This window comes from Mustela nivalis, assembly GCF_964662115.1.
Source record: "Mustela nivalis genome assembly, chromosome: 7".
Classification (NCBI taxonomy): domain Eukaryota; kingdom Metazoa; phylum Chordata; class Mammalia; order Carnivora; family Mustelidae; genus Mustela; species Mustela nivalis.
In genome coordinates, this window is record NC_139026.1 from 91,398,958 (window position 1) to 91,424,012 (window position 25,055).

General features: G+C 52.9%; 3 protein-coding genes and 1 long non-coding RNA gene across 13 annotated transcripts in view; 3 read left to right on the forward strand and 1 right to left on the reverse strand.

Annotated features, from left to right (window-relative positions):
- HOXC6 (homeobox C6) overlaps positions 1-12,357 on the forward strand; it is a 35,717-nt gene extending 23,360 nt beyond the window's left edge. For 2 of the 8 annotated variants that reach the window (XM_082741003.1, XM_082741002.1), the window contains exons 2-3: positions 10,111-10,456; positions 11,183-12,357. In XM_082741003.1, the coding sequence (XP_082597129.1) occupies positions 10,303-10,456; positions 11,183-11,490 (462 nt within the window). In that variant the 5' untranslated portion in view covers positions 10,111-10,302 and the 3' untranslated portion in view covers positions 11,491-12,357. Of the gene's footprint in view, positions 1-1,016; positions 1,208-9,491; positions 10,457-11,182 lie in introns of those variants that run through there. The other 6 variants (XM_082741004.1, XM_082741005.1, XM_082741001.1 and 3 more) reach the window with 5 other exon arrangements.
- HOXC4 (homeobox C4) overlaps positions 1-25,055 on the forward strand; it is a 60,574-nt gene that overhangs the window by 23,363 nt on the left and 12,156 nt on the right. The gene's annotated exons all lie outside the window — the stretch shown is intronic.
- On the reverse strand, positions 5,642-19,375 carry LOC309869609. The gene is made up of 2 exons (XR_014314286.1): positions 19,075-19,375; positions 5,642-6,078 (listed from the first exon to the last, which is right to left on the reverse strand). It is a non-coding gene; the product is annotated as an uncharacterized lncRNA (long non-coding RNA).
- HOXC5 (homeobox C5) lies at positions 14,579-16,996 on the forward strand. The gene is made up of 2 exons (XM_082741008.1): positions 14,579-15,131; positions 15,848-16,996. The coding sequence occupies exons 1-2, from the start codon at positions 14,678-14,680 to the stop codon at positions 16,060-16,062; spliced, it is 669 nt and encodes a 222-aa protein (XP_082597134.1). The 5' UTR covers positions 14,579-14,677; the 3' UTR covers positions 16,063-16,996.

Sequence of the window (25,055 nt, forward strand, 5' to 3'; positions counted from 1 at the left end):
CCTCGCCTGGCCGCTCTGAGCTAGGATCTGCCTTGTCTGAGGCGGAGGTGGGAATTGGGGAGGCCCCAGGCTGGCTGGAGAGAGGCCCAGGCCTCGCTGGCGGGGCCTCTTGGGTGAGTGGAGGCAGTGAGGACTCAAGGCGCGGCTGGCTCCTAGGGTAGGGACGTCAGAATCAGGCGGCCCGGAGGGTCCTGGGCGCTCGGGATCTTCCTAATAATTGGTGCTAATGGCGTGTTGTATGGTCTTAACCCGACACATATGGTTTCATAACACAGTGGCTTAATTTCTTCCAAATGTACGTGGCCCTGAATGTGTTGCAGTTTGATATATGACCCCGCCCTGCTCCCTGGCCTGGGTCCGAGGCGGCCCCTATATGTGTGAGCTTCTGTTTGTAAAGGGCGATGCACACACAAGCGCTTACACACCCAGGCAGACACACCCCAGAGCTGGGGGAGGGGAGAGCATATTCCTGGAGAGGTCTGTGAGTCTGGGGGCCAGACTCACCTTCAATCCGAGCAAAGAGCTGCCCCCCACCTCCAGTCTTCTCTGGAGGCGCGACTAGGCTTCTCCGCCAAGCCCGAGTGGGGGAGGGGAACGCTCCTCGATTTCCTGTTTAAACCCTGACCCGTCGCCTGGGGGTCGGGGTTGGAGGGTTGGGAGGGAGAACCTGTTTTTATCAAATTCTCAAAAACGTAATTCGACTGCGTTCAAATCAAACCCCATTGGGTCCGAGTTGATGGTGAATCTTCTCTCCCCTCCCCCACAATCCCCTTCCCTTCCTCTCCTGCCCCCCCAAAATTCCCGTTTCATATCCGACATAAAGGCCTCTGAGGTATTCTCCCGGGGGAAGAAATGGCATTTTCTCTCCCTCTTCCACTCCCCCCCCCCCATAGGACTTGTGTGTCGGCAGAGGCGTCTGCCGAGGGGCTAATTTCGCGTTCCTTGTTTACGATCGAGAAAAGCGCTTGGCTCTCCCCAAATGGGCCCAGCCCGCCGCCTGCTCAGGCTGCCGCGCGCTCTCCCGCAGCTCCAGCGCGGCCCAGGGTCTGACGCCCCGGGTGGGTAGCCACGCGGCTGCCGCCAAGACCTCGAGTCTGTACGACCTGAGCAAGGCAAGGGGAGTGCAGTGGGCCAGTGGAGGGGCCCCCGGAGGCCTGAAAATGGGAGCCTTTCTCCTGGCGTTTTGTGGGAACCGCCGACCGGTGAGGTCTCTATTTCTCTTTCGCCTGTATTTTGTCTGCGCCCCCCCCTTTGTCTGCCACCGCCCCCCCTCCCCCGCCGCCAGCCCTGCAGATGGCCGCACTGACTTGGTTGGGGGTGGGGGGACAAGTCTCCTTTGTTCGTCCACCCCCGGAAGAGTTTCCAGAGAAGGCCACTCAGGACAGTGGGTATTCACCTGGAATATTAGAGGGTGCCCCCTCCCTTCGGAGGGGTGGGCCTGGGGAAAGCTCCAGTATTTATCTCGGCCTCCAGGGATCTAAACAGATACGCAGCCGGCGAGATTTCAGGGTGCTCTCTTCATGAGTGACCGGATAACGGCACCATCCTGAGGTGTTCTTATATAATATTTTTATCAATTGATTTTCTGTCCCTTCCTGGCGAGGGTCCTGCAGGCCCCCACGTCCTTCACCCCTTAGATCCTCCTCATGAGACAGAGGGATGCAGAGAAAGTACAGCAGGAGTGACTGATCCTGGTTTTCCAGTTTTCTAGCCTGGCCAGGGGATACACCCAGCCCCAAACGCCAGCCCTTTCCTTCCTTCCTTACTTTCGATTTTCACTCCCTTCTTCCTCTCCCACTCTGGTGCTCAATTAGAAGCACAAGAGGGGCCACCAGGGGCAACCCTCAGCCTCCTTGTAGGCCAGTGTCTCTGTAAACGTGGTCCTCAGTTCAGGATAGCCCTGGCGTGTGTATCTAATAATAGCCAGGGCAGCTGAGAATAGAATCTGGCCTTGGGACTCTGCACGCCTAGGGCTAAATCTGGGCAGATGCACCAAATGTGTCCGTGGGGTTCTGGCAACTCTCCCTGGAGCGCAGGGCCCCCAGGGTTCCCCTCTGAGTCCACTCTTTGGGCACCTCGGCCCTGCCCCTTACAGGCTTTGTCAGTCCTGCCACGGACTGTATTCCGCGCGCCAGTTCCTAGCTAAGGAGAAAATGGGCAGAGCAAGCCCTTTCTCTCCCTGGTCTGACAGTTGTGATCCCTACGAAGAATGCGCCCTTGTTTGGAGAAGGCGGCCTTGTTGGGTTGGCTGTTGTGTTCCAAAACCAGGCTTGGTAGCTTTATACACTTATTATATACGGGCTCAAATGTACAGACTCCGACCTATGCATGAATATATACAGACTCGGATTTCCTCGGTGGTTAAGTGTATATTACCATGCTTGTACTCGCTCAAACACCGTTTTATGTGCATGCAAAATTTTGTTAGATGGAATTGGGCTCAAGGAGGCACTCGGTGCACCAAGAAGGCCCTCTGTGCATGCTCTCCTGCAAACGTGTGCGTGCTGAAATCGGACTACGCGGGTTCCAGGAACCGACTGATGCCACAGTCTTTCTCAAGATCTTATTGCCTTTACTGTTCAGCCAGCTGGGCTGGGGAAATATTGAATCCCTTCTGCTTTCTCTCCACACCTCCCCCCTAGACTTCCCCAGCTCCGAGGCTGTTTACCAGGGGAACACTGTGGTGTTGAAAGTGAGTTTTGTGGGAGACTCTTTTTGTGGGTAAGGTGGACCTTTGGGCAGTTCTGAGCAGTTGGCGAGGCCTGGTGCTTGCCTCCTTGCTGGGACAGTGAAGGAGATCTGAGTGGTTAATAAGGTGGCCTCTGGGCCGTGGTCTGAGGCAGCTGTTTGAAGAGGCTGGTGGAGAAGGCGAGACAAAATGGGTAGGGGTGTGCAGTGAATATCTATCCCCGACTCCGGGCCCTGCTTACCACGAAGCCCAGCTTTGCCTGCGTCGTCCTCTGTGGGGCCGATTAGGGCCTCTCTAGGCTCGCCAACCACCCAGATCTGGTTACTGGTATGACTTTGTTTTAATTCTCTCTGCTACCGAAGAAGCTGGGGAGAAAGCTGACAGGCAGGACCGGAGAAGAGTCTGGGTCTAGCTGCCTGTGGGCCTAGAACCCTGAATGTGAGCCGGGGCTGGGAATTCCCAGCCTCCCTTCCTAGTCTTTCTCCCATCCGGAGCCACGAAAAGCCAGAGCAGGGGAGAGTGTACATATCCTTGAACCGCTCCTGAAAGAAAGTAAGGACAGGAAAGGGGCTACTGGGGTTTTCCTCAACTCCTTAGGCAATCAGGTTCCTCCCAAGACTTTCCTGTCCAGACACGCTGCGGGTGCCGGGACGTGCAGCTTTCTTCCAGCTTTTCCCTCGGGCACTGGGGGCAGCCTCGGGCTTTTGGACCTGGGCCACGCCCGGGTGCTGGGGTGACATTACCCCCAAATTGTGCTCCTCACCCAGCCCACGGCCTCTGCCACGGCGGCTGCGGCCGCCCCTGTTTATTGTGTCTGTGAGTTGTTTACTTGTTTTGTCTGCTGCCACCCTGCGTCAGAAACCCGCCAAACCAGCAAACTCACCCAGGAGAACAAAGTGCGGCGCTCTCCTGTGCTCCCTCCCCTTTCCGGCACCCTGCTCCCGCCATTACCTCCTCCTTCACTCTCCTTTTCCCAGGGGAGGAAGCAGAAATTGTCCTAAAATAGGGCAGCTGTTTATGGGGTTGGGGGAATTATGGGGACACCATAAACCTCCGGGTGTCCGGGTGGTAGAGAGACTTAGAGCTGCCCTCCCCTTGCCTTGGTCTTTTCTTCCTTCCCCCCTGGCAACTGCTTGCTTAAGGGGGCCACAGTCATTGAGAAAGCTGAGTCCCCCTCACCCTACTCCTCCATTCCTTTCTGCAGGAGTTTTCCCTGAGACACAGGTTGTTGGGTTTTAAATCAGAGTAATGTTGGCAGATTCATAAAACTAGATAAAGCATGTCGTTCTCCCCTCGCCCTCCCTTCTCCTCAGCCCCCCAAAATAGCAGTGAATTTAAGCAAATCCTACAAAATTAAATTGCCCCTTCGCTAAAGATCCTATAAATCTCCAATCCCGCCAGGTGTAGAATCGAAGAGGCCGCTGTTCGCCTCTAATTTTGCTCCTGGCTATCAAATCTAAAAGAGTATCATCGAAGTAAGTAATATTCTTGTTTCTGAAATTAATTCCCCCCTCCCCGTCTCTCTCTCTTTTCGCCAGTGCAGATTAAATGGTTCTCTCAGATCCGCAAACAATAAAGGACGAAATTATTTATAGGGAAATGAAGATGGTGTTTCATTGTTGGCTTATTATTCCAGAACATAATAACATTTTATTTTCAAGGGGGAGAACGTAGGCTAGAGGAAGAAATGGGGAAAGGAAAAAGTGTGAGGAGAGGCAGGGCACCCCCACCCCAAACTCCTACTGTATATGACTTAATATGACATTTACAATTCCCTCATGACAACTCTCTGTGACGTCATAAATGCCCTGCACTTGAATTTTAAAATTCTCTTAAACCTCCAAAGTAGGGCCAAGCAGTGCTTAGTGTGGAGGGGTAAAAGAAAAGCCAGGAAGCTGGGGGTCCTTTGGCCCCATTTTGGGGGGCCAAAAATATTCTAAATATTTTAGATTTTCAGTTTTTTCCTCCTGGGCCAACCAGGGCCACTTGCTTTTCCTCCCTGAAATGTCACTCGGCATCTGAGTTTCCCTCCCCATTTCCAGTGGGGATGAGATACTCTGTCCAAAGGCTCTCTTGCATGGCCTCTCCTCAGCTGATATTCAGCTGTTTGGGACAGAGGTGGGATGCTTAGGGGCCCGGTCTCCAAAAGCCAGAAATGATTTCTTCCAGAGATGAGCCCAAGGATCTCAGGGCTGAGTGGGATGGTGGGACAGAAATGCTTGGGATCTATTTTACTTTTTAACCTTCAGTTAGTGAAGTGAATTGAGAAGCTAATCAAATGCCATTGTGGGAGTTTGTGTCTGCTGGTGGTAATAGCATCAACTGTAGAAAGGTCAGGCAGAAGTCTGGAAAGAGAGAGGGAGGAGAGAAGATATGAGGGGAGTGAGCAGAGCCTCACCGTGCACCTTTCTTCTCTGTTTAATTGCATATAAAGCAAAAACAGCTTGGGTAGCCTCTCAACCTCTTAGCTAAAGAGAGAATTTGCCAGCCCAGGCCTCAGAGGTGTTTGGGTATTTGGGGGCAGTTCTCAGGCACTTGACATGCCCCATCTGGCCTCGTCCTCCTTCCCCCCCTCCCTGCTGAGCCCCAACCCCATTCAGCTGGCCAGCCTGGGCCCTATCCCCAGAATATAAGCACCCCCAAATGGGATCCATTTCCGGGTTGAATGTGTCAAATTTCACCTTTCTCCAAGTGTCTCCATGCCTGAACTTTGAAAGGAGGAGGAACATTCTGTTTTGGAATGCAATGAGTATGGGGAGGTATGTGCTCAGACAACTTCCCCCACCGTATCTATAAGAAACTGGAGGCTCCTTGGGTGAGCCATGCTTTGGTGTTCCCAGGCAGACCCAGTTCCCCGCATTCAGGTTCTCTGGCGGACTTGGAGACTCTCTTTGCAATCCTTTGACTCTGGATTCTGTGGAGATCAAAGGAACTCCTACACAAAACACTGGGCATTTGGAGTAGGATTTATTTTTTAATTTTTAAGTTAAAAAATTCTAATCAGAAGCCAGTTGGGCCAACTGAGCAGTCGCCCTAGAACAGCAAAACCTTAACCAAACAGTGGGATTGTAAGGTGAGCTGAACAATTATTGAAACTGCAAGAGGGATTTCAGCCTTTGCCCAGTGGCACAAAAGGGGCTGGTGGGGCCACCGCTCTCCCCCTGCTCTTGAAATCAAGAATTGGCAGGGGTGAGTGGGGCAGCTGCAGTGGCTGCCGGGCAGCCAAGCGCCCAGGCCGAGCGCTGAGTCCTGCGGCTCCCGTGTCCAGGTCCTTGAGCAGCCTCCGGAGGCGCCGAGCTGTGGTTGGTGGCGCCGGCAGCCAGAAATGGAGTGTGTATCTGTGTGCAAGGCTGGGTGGGTCACAGATGTCTGCACAGAGTTGGGGGAATCTAGGAAAAGAAAGAAGATTGGCAGAACACAAACTAGCTAGGACTCCTAGAAAAGATTGTCCCCCAATAAATATTCCAGATCTCAGCCCTCTCACTTCAGATACCCTTCCCCAAGCAATTAGTATATTTCCTAGAGCAAAGTGGAAAGCAAAGGCAAGAGGAGGCCTGCCCAGGAACCCCTTCCCAGCCAGAGTCCAGTCACACCCACCCTCTCCCCAAATGAGAGCTGCACAGGCTCCCAGCCCCTGGCCTGGAGCAGGTTAAGGCTGGGGCAAGCGCGCTTGACTCATTCTGAGAAACCTTCAAGTGCCCAGCCTCCAAAGCACCCCTTAGCCTTGGGGACTCCTGGCCAGGGACTGCCCCCCATGCAGGCCCATGGCGTCTGCAGTTAAGTTCCTCTCCTATAATTAGCGCTCATGAGAAGCATGTGTTTTGGACTGGGGACATAGGGGGACTGGAGCAGCAAGAAACAACTTTCCCCCTTTATTCCTTTTCTGTGTTTTTTTGAATTCTCTTTTCGAATCCCCTAATTACAGCTCCGAAAGCGAAAATCTGCTCTTGCCGCCAAACCCCCTCGGAATGCCTGATTCCAGAGGCCCAAGGGGCAGAGCGACTCGGAGACCTGCGGGCCTGATGGGGGTGTTCTCTGACTGCTCTAGGCTTGTTTTATAGAAACAAAGAACAAGTCCCCCCCTTCCCAAGACTTGTGCATATTTACAGAGCTCAACTGCAGTTTTAATAAAACATCTGTTCTTGCTTCTGCTGATGAGTTTCCATAATTGTTTTCAGACAAATTTAACAGGAAAATATAAATATATTTAGAAAAACCCAAGTCCCATCTATCCCCCCATTGACATTCGTTGTTTCACCCAAAAAATAAAATTAACATAAAATGAGAAGAGGAAAATATAATCCAGTGGAGGGAAGATCGGGCTCATCTGACCTGCTCTCCCCCCTTGGAGCGAATCCTTCCAGCAATTTCAGCTGCATAATTAAAGATCTGACTGAAAGAAGGTGGCTTCTTTTTTCAGGAATAGAAGGTGATGGGGGAGAGTATGTTGGAAATTAATTTTGCCAAAAATCTTTAAGCAGTGGGGGAATTTATTTGTATTTCTGCTTCCCCTTTTCTCCCCCTTCCAGCATTTCTGCCTTTTTCCCCCAGCAGCTGGTTTCTGTTCATTATAAATCGGCGAGACCTTTCAGTCTCTGCCCTCTGTTTAGGGACGTAATAAAACACTTAACTTTCCGGGGCTGAGACTTACATTCTGCTCCTCAGGTCGCCCACCCCCCGCGCCCACTACTTTCAGGACCCAAAGGAGACTATCCCCAACTTTGGGGCCCCTTTCCCCTCCAGACTTTGTTTAGGAGGGGCTCAAGGAAACCCAGGCATCCTTGCTGGGGGGCTGCAGCACACGCTTCCCCAGAAGCCCCTTCTTTCTCCCAAGGTCCTTCCTTCCCCCACCTCCCATAAAAGAGATTTAAAAATACATAGAAAATCAACACTCATTGAAAGTGAAACCTCATTAAGACATCCTATCTTCCATCATTCAATTTGTTGTACATTGCAACAATTTAATATCTTGAAGGAAATATCACTGACATGATTTATCCCTCTAGCAATCTCTCTGAAATGGGGGGGGGGTGGTGGAGGGAATTTACTCTCTCTTCCGGCCTGTTCTATGTGTTACACTGCTACCCTTAGGGCAGAAATGAGGCTGGGAACTCTGAGAGCGGCTGCTAGTGTCCAGGGGTGCGCTGACTTGTTTCTTAGCTCAGCCCCCTGGGTCTCCCCCCAACCCCCAGTTCTTTCTCGATCTACCTCTTGCCCTCCAGGGGGCCTGGAGCCCCAGCCAGCTGTTGAAAACCTCTGTCCAGGCATGCCATGAATTGGAGGACAGCTGGATTCTAGAGCAAAAAGCAAGTCACGCTGGTGTCTGTGTTTAGGTACCTGCCATGTTACCCCAAACCAGACAGCTCATCCCCAGATTTCTTTCTTAATTTGGAACCCTCCTCTACCCTTTCACTTTTATCTCCTTGAGCAGAAGAAAGTATGGTCCAAGAGGGGGAACCTTTATAGTGATAGGGGTCTTTCTCCCACCCTTTTAAATACCAACAAATTTCCCTCCTTTCTGAAGGAGTGGGGCTGTATTTTTAAAAACCAACACAAATTGCCCGGCAGGAAGACTCTTCAATCCCCCAAAGAAGCTCATGTATTAGCTAACATGTTGTCTCCACCAGCTCCTACACACTGTCTGCTTTTGGGTTCGAAACTTTATTTTTCCCCCCTAGCGACACTCCAGGGAAACCTTAACGTTACAGAAGATGAATAAACGAGTTTTTTCCCAGCGTAGTCCCGTTTATGGCTTTATTGCTACCCATTGATTACTCCGCTTTGTTACACAGAAGGAAAAGATCATAAAATCCGGCGACATCCGGGTTCTTGTTATAGCCAGCCCCCCCCCAAAATTGGTGAAGAAAAAATATGAGCTTCCACTGCTCCCTTCGCTAGCCCCACTGCCCCCTCTTTGTCAGCTCAAAGCATTTTCAGCCTATATCACGATATCAAATTAAGTTTGGATTAATCAGGAGAAAAACCCCATCTGCACACCTTCCGCTGTTTCACTTCACCCACTGCAGCTCCCTCAGAAGCCTGGAACTCAGCTGCCTTTTCCTAATCTTCTCTTCCTTTTTCTCAGCCTCAAGGTGGAGAGAAAATGGGGGTAGGGGTTGCTGGGAGGCCCCACTCAGCCAGGTGTGGCTTGTCCTTGAGTGAGAGCTCCCCAGAAGACCTTTGCTGGAATATCCCAAGCCTCAGAGCTCAGGTCCAGGGATGCCTCCTTTGGCAGGGCAGGGCTTCTGACTTGTGCAGGGGCTTGAGCCTGCCAGACGCTAACTGTCCTTCAGAGCTCCACCAGCCTTCTCTTTCTGCCTGGAACCTATGTGAATTACCCCACTGGCCCTCGCTGGCTCCAAATCATAAATTCTCACCAACATAAACAGGAGTTGATGTGTCTAGAAAGACTCTCAGAGTTCTTTCTTCTTCCTTTCTTTCTTCTTTTTTCTCTCTCTCTCCCACCTTTTACTTCCTTCTCTCTTTTTTCTGTTGTATTTTTATATTTTCCCTTTTAGGGAAAAATGCTGCAGGATTTTCCCCCAAAAAGGGTGTTCTGAGAGGCAGAAGGGGGCTGAGAGGAAGAGGAAGCCCATGCATAGCCCCGTTCACTTCAGCTCTGCCACCGTGTCCTGAAGTCTCATCCTTACCCCTTTAGACCTCCTTGCTCCCTATATCCCCCTTCCACCTAAGACTCTCAGCCACACTTTCCTTCCTCTGAGCACTATGTTTTATGCAGTTTCTTCCTACTTTTGATTTTTTTTTAATTATCGGGGAAAAAAATATTGGTTTAGTGATGAGGACTCAGTCCATGGAGGGTCAAACTAGGATTTCCTGTAGGCTTTCTGGGGATTCCCCCCTGAGCTGGGCGGTGGGGGTGGGGAAGCTCATCCCATAAAGAAATCAGGATGTAATTTTAGAAGGGGGGAGATATAAAAGATGAAATCAGATAGAAAATAGAGGGATTTCTCCAGACCTGTCTCTGCACAGCACAACAAAGTTAGCTGGGGCTGAGAGATTTCCTAGCAGGGCAGCTCTTCTTCCCTGGGCCTCAAGGCCCTGCTAATGCCAATTCACCCTTCTTCACCTCCAAATCAGTTCCCTAACATATATATTTTTAAAAGAAATCCAAGTCTTACTTTCAAAGCACACACTTAGTCTCAACTAGGGAATCAACAGAAGCAGAAGCGATTTTTTTCCCCCTTCTTGACATCTGGCTTGCGATTGGCTGGAAGAGGGTCAGCTGACTTTGTCATTTTGTCTGTCCTGGATTGGAGCCGTCCCTATAACCATCTAGTTCCGAGTACAAACTGGAGACAGAAATAAATATTAAAGAAATCATAGCCCGACCAGGTAAAGGCAAAGGGATGAATTCCTACTTCACTAACCCTTCCTTATCCTGCCACCTCGCCGGGGGCCAGGACGTCCTCCCCAACGTCGCCCTCAATTCCACCGCCTATGATCCAGTGAGGCATTTCTCGACCTATGGAGCAGCCGTTGCCCAGAACCGGATCTACTCGACTCCCTTTTATTCGCCACAGGAGAATGTCGTGTTCAGTTCCAGCCGGGGGCCGTATGACTATGGATCTAATTCCTTTTACCAGGAGAAAGACATGCTCTCAAACTGCAGACAAAACACCTTAGGACATAACACACAGACCTCAATCGCTCAGGATTTTAGTTCTGAGCAGGGCAGGACTGCGCCCCAGGACCAGAAAGCCAGTATCCAGATTTACCCCTGGATGCAGCGAATGAATTCGCACAGTGGTGAGTTTTACAGCTCCGAGATATAAATTAAATAAACTGAACTGGCTTTATGACCGGCTTCCCTAGAAGAACGGGCGGAGAGAGTTTTTTATGGCCCCATAAAAACAATCACGCTCGTCTCCTCGCCGACGCCGAGACAGGGCCCCCTCTTCTGCCCCCTCTGCTCGCCTCCCGCTTGCTCGCAGGGGCCTGGCCCCCTCGGCCCCTGACGGGTTGGAGGGCTCCAAGGCAAGCTGAGGGGGCAGGAACAGGGCAGGGTATGAGGGGAGGGGGTAGGAGATGGGGGAGCCCCCCAAAGTCGAGTCAGGCTGAGGAGAAGGGAGGGGGGAGAGTAGCGGGCAGAGAAGTGGGGAGAAGTTTTCAAGGAGCTAGGGTGCTTGGGGGAGGTGGGGGAGCCCAGTTGTTGAGAAATAGGGCCCTCATCCCCAGTGTTTGGGATTTTTCAAAAACCAGTTTTTACACTTACAGCTTTCTGCTTGGTTCTTGCCCCCCCCCCACCATTCTTTGGGACACTCACCTACCAGCACATGGTGGGGAACTGAATGAAGTTGGGATCCTGGCTGTACCCCCAGTGGGGGTGGGGCAGGGCAAAAGGGAGAAGGCTGGAGTCCGAGGGGGCCGTGAGCTGCTGGCCAAGTTGGGAGGGTCAGGACTTTGCTAGGCTAAATCGTCTGTGGAGGATGCCTCGCTGATTGTTTTTAGTGTGTTTTGTGCCCGGATCTCTAGGGGTCGGCTATGGAGCGGACCGGAGGCGCGGTCGCCAGATCTACTCGCGGTACCAGACCCTGGAACTGGAGAAGGAATTCCACTTCAACCGCTACCTAACGCGGCGCCGGCGCATCGAGATCGCCAACGCGCTCTGCCTGACCGAGCGACAGATCAAAATCTGGTTCCAGAACCGCCGGATGAAGTGGAAAAAAGAATCTAATCTCACGTCCACGCTCTCAGGGGGCGGCGGAGGGGCCGCGGCCGACAGCCTGGCCGGAAAAGAGGAAAAGCGGGAAGAGACAGAAGAGGAGAAGCAGAAAGAGTGACCAGGACTGTCCCTGCCACCCCTCTCTCTCTTTCTCCCTTGCTACTCCCCCAATTCCCTCCTAATCACACACTCTATATTTATCACTGGCACAATTGATATGTTTTGACTCCCTAAAACTAAATTAGGGAGTCAAATATGGACCTGAAAGTCAACTCTGGACCCCCTCCCTCACCGCACAAACTCTCTTTCACCACGCGCCTCCTCCTCCTTGCTCCCTCGCTAGTTCGTTCTCGGCTCGTCTGCAGGCCCTTTCCCTTGCCCAGGCCTTGGGGGCTCCGTCCCTGAACCTCGCTTCAGACTCCACAGATTTCCCTCCAAATGAGGACTTGGCCTCCCACCCCCTCGGCGCCTCCACCCCCGCCCCTGCGCAGAGAGCCGGCTCCCGGGCCGGGGCCTCCGCTCCGGGGCCTCAGGGCCCGGCCTGGCAGCCGCGGAGGGCGGGAGGCCCAAGGAGGGCGCGTTGTGGCCCCACAGCAACCCCCAGGGCCTCCCCGCAGTCCCACACCCGGCCCCTCTGCCCCAGCAAATGCCCAGCCCAGGCAAATTGTATTTAAAGAATCCTGGGGGTCATTATGGCATATTACAAACTGTGACCGTTTCTGTGTGAATATTTTTAGCTGTATTTGTGGTCTCTGTATTTATATTTATGTTTAGCACCGTCCGTGTTCCGCTCCCATCTTAAAAGGGGAAAAAAAAAGAGGGAAAATTACAAAAAGAGAGAAAAAAAAGTGAATGACGTTTGTTTAGCCAGTAGGAGAAAAAAAATAAATTAAAAAATCCCCTCCTTGTGTTACCCTCCTGTATAAATCCGACCTCTGGATCCGTTCTCGAATATTTAATAAAACTGATATTATTTTTAAAAGTTTATATCGGGATTTCTGTTAATTCGCTCGTGCGCCGGCCTGGGATAAAAGTTGGAGCCGGCTCCGAGCGCTCTTGCGTCTTCCCGCCGCCTGCAAGACCCCTGCGCTCGCCTTTCCCGGGAGCCGGGCGCAGAGCCGGGGCCTCCCTGTCCTCTTAGTGAACGCGCTAAGGGGCCTGGGAGGGCTCTCTGGGCTTCCCAGCGGAGCAACACACTCACCCCGCAAAAAAAGGCCGCATAGGATCTCGTTGGGGGTGTGGGAGGGGAAGCCTGAGGTCGCTCGAATTGGTCTCCAAACCCACAGAGGCCTTTCTTCTTGCCTGTGGTAGCCTGGGGTCCTCGGCTTCTGAACCCCGAGCCCCCAAGGGCCAGAAAAGAAGCCTTGGCCAGGCACCAGGGTCTCCCCCGTCCACTACCCGGAGTGAGGAAGGGGGCGCCGCGGGAGCAGCCCCCAGCCAGCGCCAGGCCCAGGCCGAATGTTGCGAAACGTGGCGGAGGCGGAGAGCCGAAGGGAAAGAGAAGACCGCGGGATTTGAGCCTTTCCGCAGGGACTGAGCGATTCAAGGACATCTCGAAAAAGAAAGCCTGGAAACTGAGCCTGCTCTGGGACTCCTGACGGGGCTGGGACAAAATTCCTTCTTCCTCACAGCCCCAGTCGCAGTCTGGTTCCTTACTCCTTGGCCTCTAAAACTCGGCGGGTGAGGAGCGCAGCCAGACCCTAACCCTGCCCCTGCTCAGGCCTTCTCTCCTGAAGCCCAGCCAGAGAAACCTGAGTGGACCTAGGGAGTGAGGTAGTTAGGGGGTCTCCCGGAGGGAAAAAAATCCGCCAGAGTTTTCCAGACCTTCCAGATCCCCGCCAGCGCCCCCTCCAGCGCCTCCGCCGGCGGGGGGGGGGGCACAGGAGGGGGGTTTCTCCTGGCAGGGGCGGGGATTTCCTGGGGAGAGGCAGGCAAGGAAGAATAAGACCTGGGGCTAGGGGAGGGGGTTCGGAAAGGGGCCGAATGGCTGCGGAGCCCCTGGCCACAGGCTGTGAAGGTTGCCCAGGCGTCTGCCCTGCCCACCTCCTCCATCCCCCACCCCCAGCCAATCTTTTCCACGCCTCCAGATAGCTGAGGAATTGCTCTCCTGTGGACCTTCTGTATCTAGGTCCCTGAAAACCTGTTCCAGAGGCCTTTTCCAAAAAGGGCACAAATTAGGCCTTTTCCTCTGTCTTGCTCATATAATATTTGTGGAGGCTTCAATCTTGCTTCTCCATGCCCTCAATTAACATCTATTTTCTGTCCCAAATATCTGCCATCAGGGTCATACACAGGGATGCAGAGCAGTCCTCCAAGCCCATTGTGTCTGGTTCTACACACACACACACACACACACACACACACACACAGAAAATTGCCTAGTTGCCACTCTGGGGTCCCAGTATGGTGAGGTTTACTCAACTCCCCCAGGATCCTCACCTCCAGGCCCATCCCAGAGTTCCCAGTACTTTCAGCTTCCTGACTCTCCCCCCTATCTAGTTCTGTCCACCCAGGACCCCCTTCCTCATAGCATCCTGTCCACCTCTCCAGGGTCTGGGTTCACTTCCCCATGCTAACAGTCACCTCCTCAGCAGTAGCAGGGCCTTGGGGCCTCTAAGGAGAGCGACCTCGATGCTTGGTGTAGAGAACCTGAGGTAAATCCTTTGGGATCTCCTACTTGGCCAGGGGCCTCCCTACCCAAATCTCCTTTCCTCAGCCATTTTTGAAGATTGAAAGGTTCTGGGGGTGGAGAGACAGGGCTATCCGTTAGTTTTTGTATCCTAAGCAAGACCTCGTCTTTCCTTAAAATTAAATACAGTTTAAAAGGCCGTTTCAAGGGTTTGTTGCAGCCGCAACCAGCGTCTCTACAGGGTAGAAAATCCAGCGGTCTGAAGGCGACAAGCCAGGCTGCAATTCCTCAAAGTAGGCACCAGGTGTCGCTGTGGGCTCGTTGTCCCGGCTACCCCCCAATTCCAAGAACCATTTTTTTTTCTCCCCCTCTCTCTCTCTTTCTCTCTCACTCCCTCTTCCCCTTGGTTGGGCTTTGCCAACATATCAAGATGCGTTTCGCCGGCTTCCATCACTAACCTCCCGGAGGTCATCAAGCCAAATTTATGAGTGGCCGCTCCAGTCACGTGACTCTATTTAAGGCTCCCTTATTTGGGAAGAGCGCATAGGATAAAGAAAGAGATATCTCCACCTATAAATTGTGCACTTTGGAGAACAAAAAACCCCTCAACTTCAAAGAGTCACAAATCACCCTTAATCAAAAAGGGTGCAGAAATTTTTTTTGGGCCCTCCCCGCCATGAGCTCCTACGTAGCCAATTCATTCTATAAGCAGAGCCCCAATATCCCTGCCTATAACATGCAAACTTGTGGGAACTATGGATCGGCCTCAGAGGTGCAGGCATCCAGGTACTGCTACGGTGGATTGGACTTAAGCATCACTTTCCCACCGCCTGCGCCTTCCAACTCTCTCCACGGGGTAGACATGGCTGCCAACCCCCGGGCTCACCCCGACCGCCCCGCCTGCAGCGCCGCGGCCGCTCCGGGACACGCTCTGGGCAGAGATGAAGCGGCTCCTCTGAACCCCGGGATGTACAGTCAGAAGGCGGCTCGCCCAGCGCTGGAGGAGCGAGCTAAGAGCAGTGGGGAGATCAAAGAGGAGCAGGCGCAGACAGGGCAGCCCGCCGGACTGAGCCAGCCACCGGCCCCGCCACAGATTTACCCGTGGATGACCAAACTGCACATGAGCCACGGTAAACTTTAGGACTTCATTTTGCGCGCTCGGGTCCGCCTGGGTTTTATAGGCCATGCGGGGCAAATAAAGAAAAAAAACCTGCGGCCATAAATTTTACGATCCAGGCATCAATGGCTCGTAAAACTGTCCACTAAAAGGCTTAGAGGCTGTGTGCGCCCAAATTTACGACGACATAATTGGATCATAGGAACAAAACGTGTATAAAAGGCAATATTCAATTTTTGGGGGAGAGGGAGGGAGTTAAAAAAATAGAGGGATCTGAAGGGTGAGGAGCGCGGGGCTCCAGAGCGGGGATCCCCCCGCGGCTCCCTCCCTCCCTCCCCTGTGGAGCCGGCTCAGCCGGCGCTGGCCGCTCCGGAGGATTCCAGCGACTCGGGAGGGGCGGGAGGGGGGTCCCCGGTGCTCGGATCTCGAGGGTGCTTATTGTTCGGTCCGAGCCTGGGTCTCCCTCTCCCCCCAACCCCCTCAGTCCCTCCGGCTGCTGAGTGAAAGCTGCGGCGGAAAGTTTTCTGCCTGGGCAGAGGCGCCTCTCCGGGGGCTAGACTGGGCTTGGCTGGGCTGGGCCGGGCCCGCCTGCGGCCCGCTGGGCCTGCCCTGCCCTGCTCGCCTCCTCTCCCTCCGGCGGCGGGTGGGGGCCTGGGCCGCGGTCGGGGCGCTGGGGCGCTGCACGCTATTCACCCCTTCCTGGCTTGGGGGGGGCGCTTATATTTCCAGAGACGGACGGCAAGCGGTCCCGAACCAGTTACACGCGCTACCAGACTCTGGAACTGGAAAAAGAATTCCACTTTAACCGCTACCTCACTCGCCGCAGGCGCATAGAGATCGCCAACAACTTGTGTCTCAACGAGAGACAGATCAAGATCTGGTTCCAGAACCGCAGGATGAAGTGGAAGAAGGATTCCAAAATGAAAAGCAAAGAGGCTCTTTAGAGGCAGCGGGGAGGCCCGCAGATAGCACCCCGAGCCCGCTTTGGTCCCCGCGCCTTTCCTTTTCGGTTTTCCTCTCTATATTTTGGGAGCAAGGACGGGGGCGGCAGCACCGGCTCCGGGGCCTCACAGACAAAAGCTCTTTTCCTTAGCATTCCGCATCCCCACCGACCCCAGTTTCCCGAGGGGCTATCCGCGCTGCCCAGACTCCCTCCAGTTCTGCTCAGCACCGGGGGAGGGTGGCGGGCAGGGCAAGCTCCGCGGGGGTTCCCCAAAGGGCTGCGGGAGCCGAGCTGGTGCTGAACGAACCCGGGCCTGGGCCTCCTCTTGGGCTTTCAGTCCCATCGCGGCCCTCCGGTTTAAGGTGGGCCCAGCAAGTGTTCCAGGACCCGCGGCCCGACCCTCCGGCCTCCCCTGTCCTTTGTTCCCGTATTAGGCTGGCCAGGCGGCTGAGGGCTGGCGAGAGTGGTTGTGCTTGGCGGAGTCTGGCCCCAGACTCGGGGTGCTTCGTTGTAGCGACTAAGCTCCATGTTTGGCTTTTAAATGATTTGCATATGAAAGGGGGAGATGACTGGAGGTCCGCCTAGGGCCCCCTCAGTGGCTCTACGCTCTCCAAACCTTCTCACCCATCCCTGAGCCCGGTAACCTTTCCAGCCTGCGCCCCCGCCCCCACCCGCATGCCCTCTCAGGTCCCTCCGCCTCAGACCACTAGCTAGCTCAACTATGGGGGTTCCCTGCCACTGGACCCCAGCAAGCAGTCCTAGGTTTCTTGGCTGCCCACGAGTCCCTGTCACAACTCTCTGTGCCCTCCTGCCCCATCGCTGTTGTCCAACTATTTATTGACTCCAGGTCTTTCCTGAAACTATATTTTGTCATATCAAATAAAGACAAAGAGAGAACAGGACTAAAGATGCAGCAATGCCTCTCTGTTTGGGGCATGTATTGGGTAAAAGTATCTAAATGGGCTACAGAGTACAGGGGAGGCCCACAGCTTCTCTGCCTCTTTTGAAAAAAGAATTTTTAGGAGCTTCGAGAGGGATTGAGAAGAGGGTGGTGAAACTGAGCTCCTTCCCAGATCCCTGGTTCCCAGAAGGGCCTTTGGGGAAAGGGGAGGGCACTTAGGTGGTGTGTACTGGCGTTTTCCATGCTGTGGCTTGTCCAAGGCTTTCAGGCCTCTGTACCCCACTCCCACTTTGGCTGGGTGAATCTGAGGCCTTTAGACAAGCAAGCAGACCACTGCCTCCCAGAGCTAATCTGCAGGGCCCGGAGGCTCCATGGTGCTCAGACTCTTGGGTCCTTTTGGGCCTCTGAAGATCTCTCCCAGGCCTAGGTGACCCATTTGGTCCCAAGAAGGATTCTCAGAAGGAGTTGGTACTGCTTGGCGAAGGGGTCTGAGGCAAGTTAAAGGAACTGTGTGTTAGCTTTTTAAGGTACCGGGGGAGATGGGAGCGAGGAGGGCAGCCTACAGTGAACCTGCCTGGCTGGCAACGTGCAAACCAGTTTCTCCCACTTCTAGGGCCTAAGGCTATGCAGGACAATTAGCTGGGAAAGGAGCTGTGTAGACTGGTGCCGGAGTCCCGTCTGTTTGCCATCATTTGTCTCAGTCTCTGGGATTTTGTGTGGAGGGGGAGTGGACTAAAGGGAAGGGGAAAAGGCAGATAATTCAGGTGGTGCTGAGGCCGGCTGTGGCCCATACTCTGCTCTGCTCCGGGCCTCTGGAATGGGATGGGGGAGGAAGTACTTTATAGGAGAAACAAATGTGGGAAGGGTCCATAAAACTTTACTGCATTTCCTCTCCTGCCTCCCACAATGGGGGTGATTTCCTGGAGCCAAGCCTAGGCCCCCCACACTGGGGGAGGGTGCGGTTCAGGAGCTGGGCTAGAAGGCTGCTCTTACAGCCAAGAGGGAAAGGGAGCAGAGAGACTCTGGGGAGGGGCAAGGGGAATATTTATGATTATTAATGCTGATGCTCCTTGAATTTATTATAAGGACTGACTTCTCTGCATCCCACTGCCTAAGCTATCCATCTGTCATTTTTTTTTTTTTTAAACCCAGGAGTCTTTCCTCACCCCGTGCCTAACACGTAGGAGGTCTCAACAAATGTTTATTGATCTGTGCCCATTGCTGTGCCCTTCCTTTTGCACTCAGGCCAAGTTAGGGCACCCATTCGGTCTCTCCCTGACTAGCACACAAGAGTCTGCCCAGCCTAGCACCACCTCGGCTCCGCTCTCAATCTCTCTCTCTCTCTCTCTCAAATAAAATGTGTAATTTTCTTCAGGGAGTTATTTTAATTTTTTCTCCATGCTGAGTAAAACTATTGGGTGAGCGGTGAAGCGTGGAGAAGCACTGACGTCTCCAATGGGTAACGGTTAACTAAAAAAGAGGCCACGGCGCCCGCCATCACACCCTCCAGCATCCCGGGCTGCAGAGGCCCTGAGCTCCCTCCCCAGGGGATGCACCGCCCCAGGGGTAGAACCAAGGGCTGGGCCAGAGCCAGGGCCCAAGTTGTCAGACCCGCCCTGCAGGGCCCACCAGCCCCTCTTGGCCCAGAATGCCTCCTTCCTGCAGTGTTAAGGCCTCTTTCCCTGGAGGAGCTGGAGGGTTGACTCAAGTTTGCCAGACTTGGGTGGAGGCAGCCAAGCCGGCCTGCCCCCGCCCCTTCTGTCAGGGTGCAGGCCTGCCCCAGGCCCCGGAACTCTGCTTCTGTGGCGTCAGCTGCCACAACTTTAGCAGAGGGCTCCGACGTACTCCCCTACCCTGGGACTAGGTACGGCCCAGACCCTCGCTTTCTCCCTGAGCGGAGTCTTCTGCTTTGAAGCCTGGGGTGGTTCTCCCACCAGTCAGCCTCCTGGAATAATCTGCAAGCATCAGGATTTAGCCTTGCCCTGGGAAAGTTAGTGGAGGGGCTTCCAAGTCCCAAGCAGAGACCATGGAGCCTGACTCCCCACTTTGCCCAGAAGCCCACCCCCTCTGGCAGCCAGGAAAAAAAAGTGGGGGAAAGAAGCCGTGACTTACCTTCCCGGGGGAGTGGGAAGAGGGGGACATGACCCACTCTGAGCAATTAGAGGAGAGAGGAGGGAAAAAAAAAAAAAAGGAGGAAAAAAATATCAACACAACCTCGAAGGCGACAGGTCCTTATGGAAATAAGTAAGTAAGTAAATAAATAAATAAGGATCCACCCTCTCCCCCCTCCCCACCCTGCAAGGGGGGTATGGGGGTGGGGCAAAGGAGGAGCCCAAGGGCTTTTTAGTGTAACTGAGCATTAGAGAAATACGCAAGGCTTCTATGTGAATTTAGGAGTTTGAAACTTTTGGAGGTTATTTATGTGAATGGCCCGAAGGCAAGCCCGTGAGTGGCTCTTGGGGGACCACGTGATGTCATTAAACCAAGTTTTATGGTGTAGGGAGAGCTGACAAACCCACAATATATTTACATCATATATAATCTTAACTGTCCAGCCACGCAGCTGCTGGTGAGGTTTAATGCTAGGACAGAGGGCCTGGCAGTTAGAGGGGATTACGGCGCTGGGGATGATGGTGAGAGGTTACATCTTCGCAAATGAATCCCAGGCGAACGCTGTAAGTTAATTTTCTCTCTCTCTGACCCTTTCTCCCGTTTACCTAATCCCCCCTCCCCATGATAGAAGGCAGTTCCCACTCATTAAGGGGAGGGGACGAAGGCCTCCCCAGGCATTCCCAGGCTAGGGTGGAAGAGTAGAAGCCGCTGGGAGGTAGGAGGATGGGGGAGCTTGTCTCCTCTGACCAGTCTCCCCTCCCTGCCCTTTATTTACTCCAGCTGCGAGTCAACTGTGGTAAAGAGAGGCCTGGGTTCTTTAGAGCTCTGCCAGTTCTCCCTGACCCTCTCTCCCTCCTCAGTTGGGAAGAAAGACTGCGGCAGACACATGGGTATTTGGTGTTTGTAGGAGTGTGCCAATTCTAGGCGCAAGCGCAAAGGGCCTCTGGGCTCCCCCCCAGACCAGGGAGGGTGCCAGTTCAGCCCTTGGGCCAGTGGCTCACAGTCTAGGCAGGTCAGGCAGCTGGAGAGGGAGGCCAGGAAGGCAGGCTTTGGGACTTCTGAGTCTCCAGGGTGCGACCTGAAATTGCAGAAGCATCTTAAAGGAAGCTGGCTGAGCCCAGAGAGCCCCAAAGCATTTTCTCTTTCCTCACCACCAGGCCTGGTGGACAGCTGTCCCAGCATCTGTAGTCTGGGGTCTTGGTCGGCCTGGAGCCAGGGTAGTTTCATGCCTCCCTCTAGCTGTTGGGATCTTTCCTGGCATTCCCAAGCCCTTGCCTGAGGCAAAAGTAGGCCCAGGAGGGACTACTTTTAGGAGTATAAATGGGTTGGAGAGTGGAGGCAATGTTTTTCCTAGACTGACCAGGAAAAGCCCCCCAGCTCTGGGGAGAGAGTGACCTCCGGGTGGTGGAGGAGCCATCAGGGCCCGATATGGACATGGAGTTCTTCTGCCAGTCTCAGGCTCAGGCTCCCTAACGGTGTCTAGGAAGGAGGCTTCTAGCATGGGAGGCAGGTGTCCTCCACACCTGGGAGCGCAGCCCCCTCCCCATGCAGCACCCGGAGCTAAGCCAGGACAGCAATGACATAGAAACTCAGTCTTCTTGAAGGGGCCGACAGAATCCTACTGAATCTGGCGGGATTCGGAATCAGGAATCAGGGCGGAAGGTGGGCCCATGGAGGGCAACTGGTTCAGGCCAAAGAAAAAGGAGAAGAGTGGCGGGGAGAGCCAGGTCTGCGCCTTCCCAAAAGGGAGGATTGCTGTGGGGATCCAGGGCACACGCTTTTGTGGAGAAGCACGGTTGAGGACGGGAAGAGGATAGTTAGTGTGCCCCTGCCACCCAAGGGGACTGAGGAAGAAGCAGGACTCAAGCAGAGACAGAGAGACCAGGCCCGCTCTGAGAGAGTGAAGGGGAAAAGAGACCCAAAGACACCACTGAGCCAGGCGATCTCCAAGCCCAGCTCTAGCGGGCTCTCGGGCTCTCGCTTGCATAAGCAGCGCTGAGGCGGGACTTGGGGGACTCCCTGAAGCCATCCCTCTGGGGACCCCTGTCCCAAACCATGATTGGGCCTCCCTCGGTACCATAGTCCTCCCTACTCCTTTATTTCCCAGGGAAGCATGAGGATCCCAGAGGATTTCCCCAGGAGCCCATTCAAAAATTAACTCCCATATTCTTCCTTTCTCATAATTAGCCCTCTCCACTCTCCCCTCCTCACTAGTCTGTGATTTGCGGGGAGTGGTTCTGGAAAATTTCCATTCAAGCCTCAGGGAGATGGGAGTTTTCCTTGCTTTCTAACTTGACTCTTCCCCTCCAGCCGGCTCCCCAGGGCTTTAGGGAGCGAATCTAATGGTCTTCATCCAAGAATTTAGCTAGGGCCAAAGTTCCACACCCAGGCAAACTCAGCCTTCCCATACCCCTGGGTAAAGCGCAGTCCCATTCCATTCCTCTCCGTGGAAAAGGGTGTGTGTTTCTGTTTTATAGATTTACACAGCGTCTCTTGGGGGTTCCTCATCTCTTTTTCTGTTTCTTAGGCTCAAAAGTTCCATTTAAATATCACTCCTTCTTCCTGCCCCAGCAATACTAGATCTTCCTTCCTCTCAATCTGTCTGGGCCAGTTTTTTGCTATTTTGTAGAACAAATACATAAAGACAAATATAGATAGAAGAAAGACAAATATAAATTGGGCCTGAGATTCTTGCTTTTTCCACCCTGCCCCCACCCCGTACTTGATTTTGGGGTCTTCCTGGAGCGGGAGGAGGGTGATCCATCAAGTGCCAAGGTGCCCCAGTCAACCCGGGAAGCTTTTAATTTTGTTCCTAGGTCTTTAACCCTGGAAAAGGTCAAACAGCCAATCAGAAATGCGGTAAGCAGGGTCACATGGCCCCCACCAACCAATCAGCCAAAAAGTACTTGGGTCTCTGTCTCGCCCTTCCCCTCCATTCCTCTTCCTCCATCCCTCCCTAATCGTCCTCTTTAGCTCCTGGATCTGCCCTATCTCAGATAGGAATGGAAACAACGGTGCTGAGAATATTCTAGCCCCTCCCTTTGTCCCTGAACTAGTTCTAGGGACTCTTTGGCTTGCATCCTGTAGTTCTAACCATGTGCCTTGGCCTCGAGGTCAGTCTCAGTTGTACAGGGATCTGAAGTTGTGGGAGTGTCCTCTGGATCATTCCCATTTTCTTCGGTGAGATCCTATCCAATTCACAGGGCTTTATAGACGTGGACTCTCGATCAGGGTGTACAGTAGGTGTGGATATGAAATCCAGTTCTGAATTCAAATTCTGATGGCGATTATCCCCTAAACACTTACCTTGTACCAGTTTCTATTCTCTTCTGATCCTCCTGGGGACAGGTGGGGGCGAGTAGAACTTTTTTAAAATTTATCTCTCTGGAAGTGCCCCAGAGCCATTTGCTTTGTCAAATGACCTCTGATGTGCGGGAAGGGAGCAGAAGTGGATTGAAAGTTGTGTTTGGTACCTCTAGCTTGTTGAATAACTTTGAGACAGTTGAAAGAGTGTTTTGGAGGGATGCCTGGGTGGCTCTGTCAGTTAAGAGTCTGCCTTGGCTCAGGTAGTGATCCCAGGACCAGGTCATGATCCCAGGGTCCTGGGATCGAGTCCTGCATTGGGCCCCTTGCTCAGCAGGGATCCTGCTTCTCCTTCTGCCTGCCACTCCACCTGTTTGTGCTCTCTCTCTCTCTCTGACACATAAATAAATAAAATCTTTTCTTAAAAAGGGATTTGGAAAAAAGGGTGAGCACAGAAAATCAGGACCCTCCCCTGATATATTATAAAGAGTTGATGAATTTAAGTCCCTTTCCTTTGCATTCTAAATAATAATAATAAATAACTAAGTGATGATCCTGTGTTCTGGCCAGTAGCTATTAAAGGACACAACCACCAAAGGTGTGGCTTCCTGTGTTTGTGTTTACATGGGTCAAGTCAGAACAAGCAGTGGGTGGGAAACTATTTCTGAGCAAGAGCACCTGATGGCACAGAAGCTGTGCACGTAGGACAGAAGTGCTGTGTTTCCTGAACACCTGGGCTGGGCCCTGAGCCAATCCACTCGTGCATGGGTCCAGACCCAGACATTGCTCCCTCCAGTACCCTCTGGTCTCCAGGGCTTTGTTCCATGGTTGATTTTAAGGTTGAGTTCCCCTTCCCTCCCCTTCTCCTCTTGCTCTTCTACCTTCTTGAGCTGACTGAAGGGCAGGAGCTCTGATGGACTGTACCACCCAAACCTCTAAAGTCTCTTTAGGGGCATCAAGGGTGCAGGGGTGGAAAGAATAAGCCAATATGAACTGGGCTTTGACAGCATGCTCATTGGTCTTCTGGGTGGGCCTGATTTTGGGACAATGCATAGGACAGATGGAAGGTTTGGAATGAGAAGTCAGAGGAAGGGCAGCTCCTCTCAGAAACCAGAGAGCCCCCACTTTCTAAGTCAACTTCAACCATACTGCACCACTCACCTCTTTCATCTGTTAGGATTAAAGCACACACATTTATTTTTCTCTGGTAGGTGGTGAGGTAGTCTTTGAGACCAACCTTCACCTCCAGTGTGAGTTTCTCACATTGGAGTTTCTAAATCTCATGAAGGGTAGAAAAAGAAAGATGGAGGCTTGTTTCTGTCCAAACAGGCACTGGGAAGAGAGATGGTATTGCCTCAATTCCCTCTAATATCCATGTGAATTTTATCTGTCTCTTTGACTCTCCCTTTCTGTGTACCAAGTCTTTGGGCTGAGTTCTTGAACTGAAACATCAGGATCCTAGACTTCAGTTCTCTGTTTTCTTTTGCTGGGGGTGCATGAATTACTCTGAACCTCCTGCTCATGGGAATGGAGACCCTGGAGCTCTTTGAGATGGAGAAAAGAGACAATCCAGATTTAAGATCCCGAAGCTAAGGCTTTCTGGATTAGTTCAATTTAAGGAAGGAACTTCCTAAACTGCTGGAGGGCCAAGAAAATCACAGTCCCTTTTTTTGGACCCTTGTAACCCAGAAGAGTGTGTCTGCATAATCCCTTGGCTGCTTTGATAGGGCTCTAGAAGCTCAAGTTGTCTAGACTGAGGCATTGGGGTGATTGAGATCTCTTTGTCCTTGAGTCCTACAGAACCCTGGGATCCATCTTCTTCTGCCATTCCTAAGGGTCACGGAGGGGCAAAAGGAAAACAGGAATACCTAGGAGGATTCACTCTGTGTGTGTGTATGTGTGTGTGTAATGGGGGTGGGTGGGTGGGATGCAATTTGGGACTTGAGATAGTTGAGCAAGGCAATCCAGGACTTGTTCAGCCTCTGATGACCAGGCCTTAAGATCTACAATGAGAAGTTGAATAGGAGAATTATGCAGGAAGGCAGCTTTTTCTCTACACCTGACACACATACAGAGAAAGTTCCACCATGATCTGCAGCCCCACATGGCCTGGGTGGACTATGTGGGCTCAGCTACTTGGTATTCCTTCAGGACTGCAGGTGTCATACAGTTCTCAGAGAGGTAGGACAGGCCGGGTTCTGCCCTTGAAAGTTCCCTATATCTCCCAGCCCCCTGAACTAGAACACCACACTGGAACACACAGAAGTATATATATGTGTTCAAGTATGGTATGAAAGAGAATCCCTGGCAGGATACGGTAAACCAGCTGACTTGAGCTAACTTCCCATTCATTGTCCTGCCCCATTTTTCCCATGGGTTCAAACTGGAGACCATTTCTCTTCTCCAGCCCACCCCTGCCCCCTCAACCCCTGGGGGAACTGTTAAATTTCCTCTCTTCTGCCTCCCTGGAAAACCAAGACCCTGGAGCAGCCCCACAGATGGTGGCACCCAGGCTCTTGATGACCTTTAGTGTCCTGTTGTTCTGTTGGGTTTGGGGGGGGGGGTTGGGAGACAATGTGGGACTACAAGACCAGACCCCTTATCTGATCAAATCCTCCCTTTACTTGCTATTGTAGACTCAAACTCAAACTCAGGGCTGCTTCTTTGTTCAGTGGGGA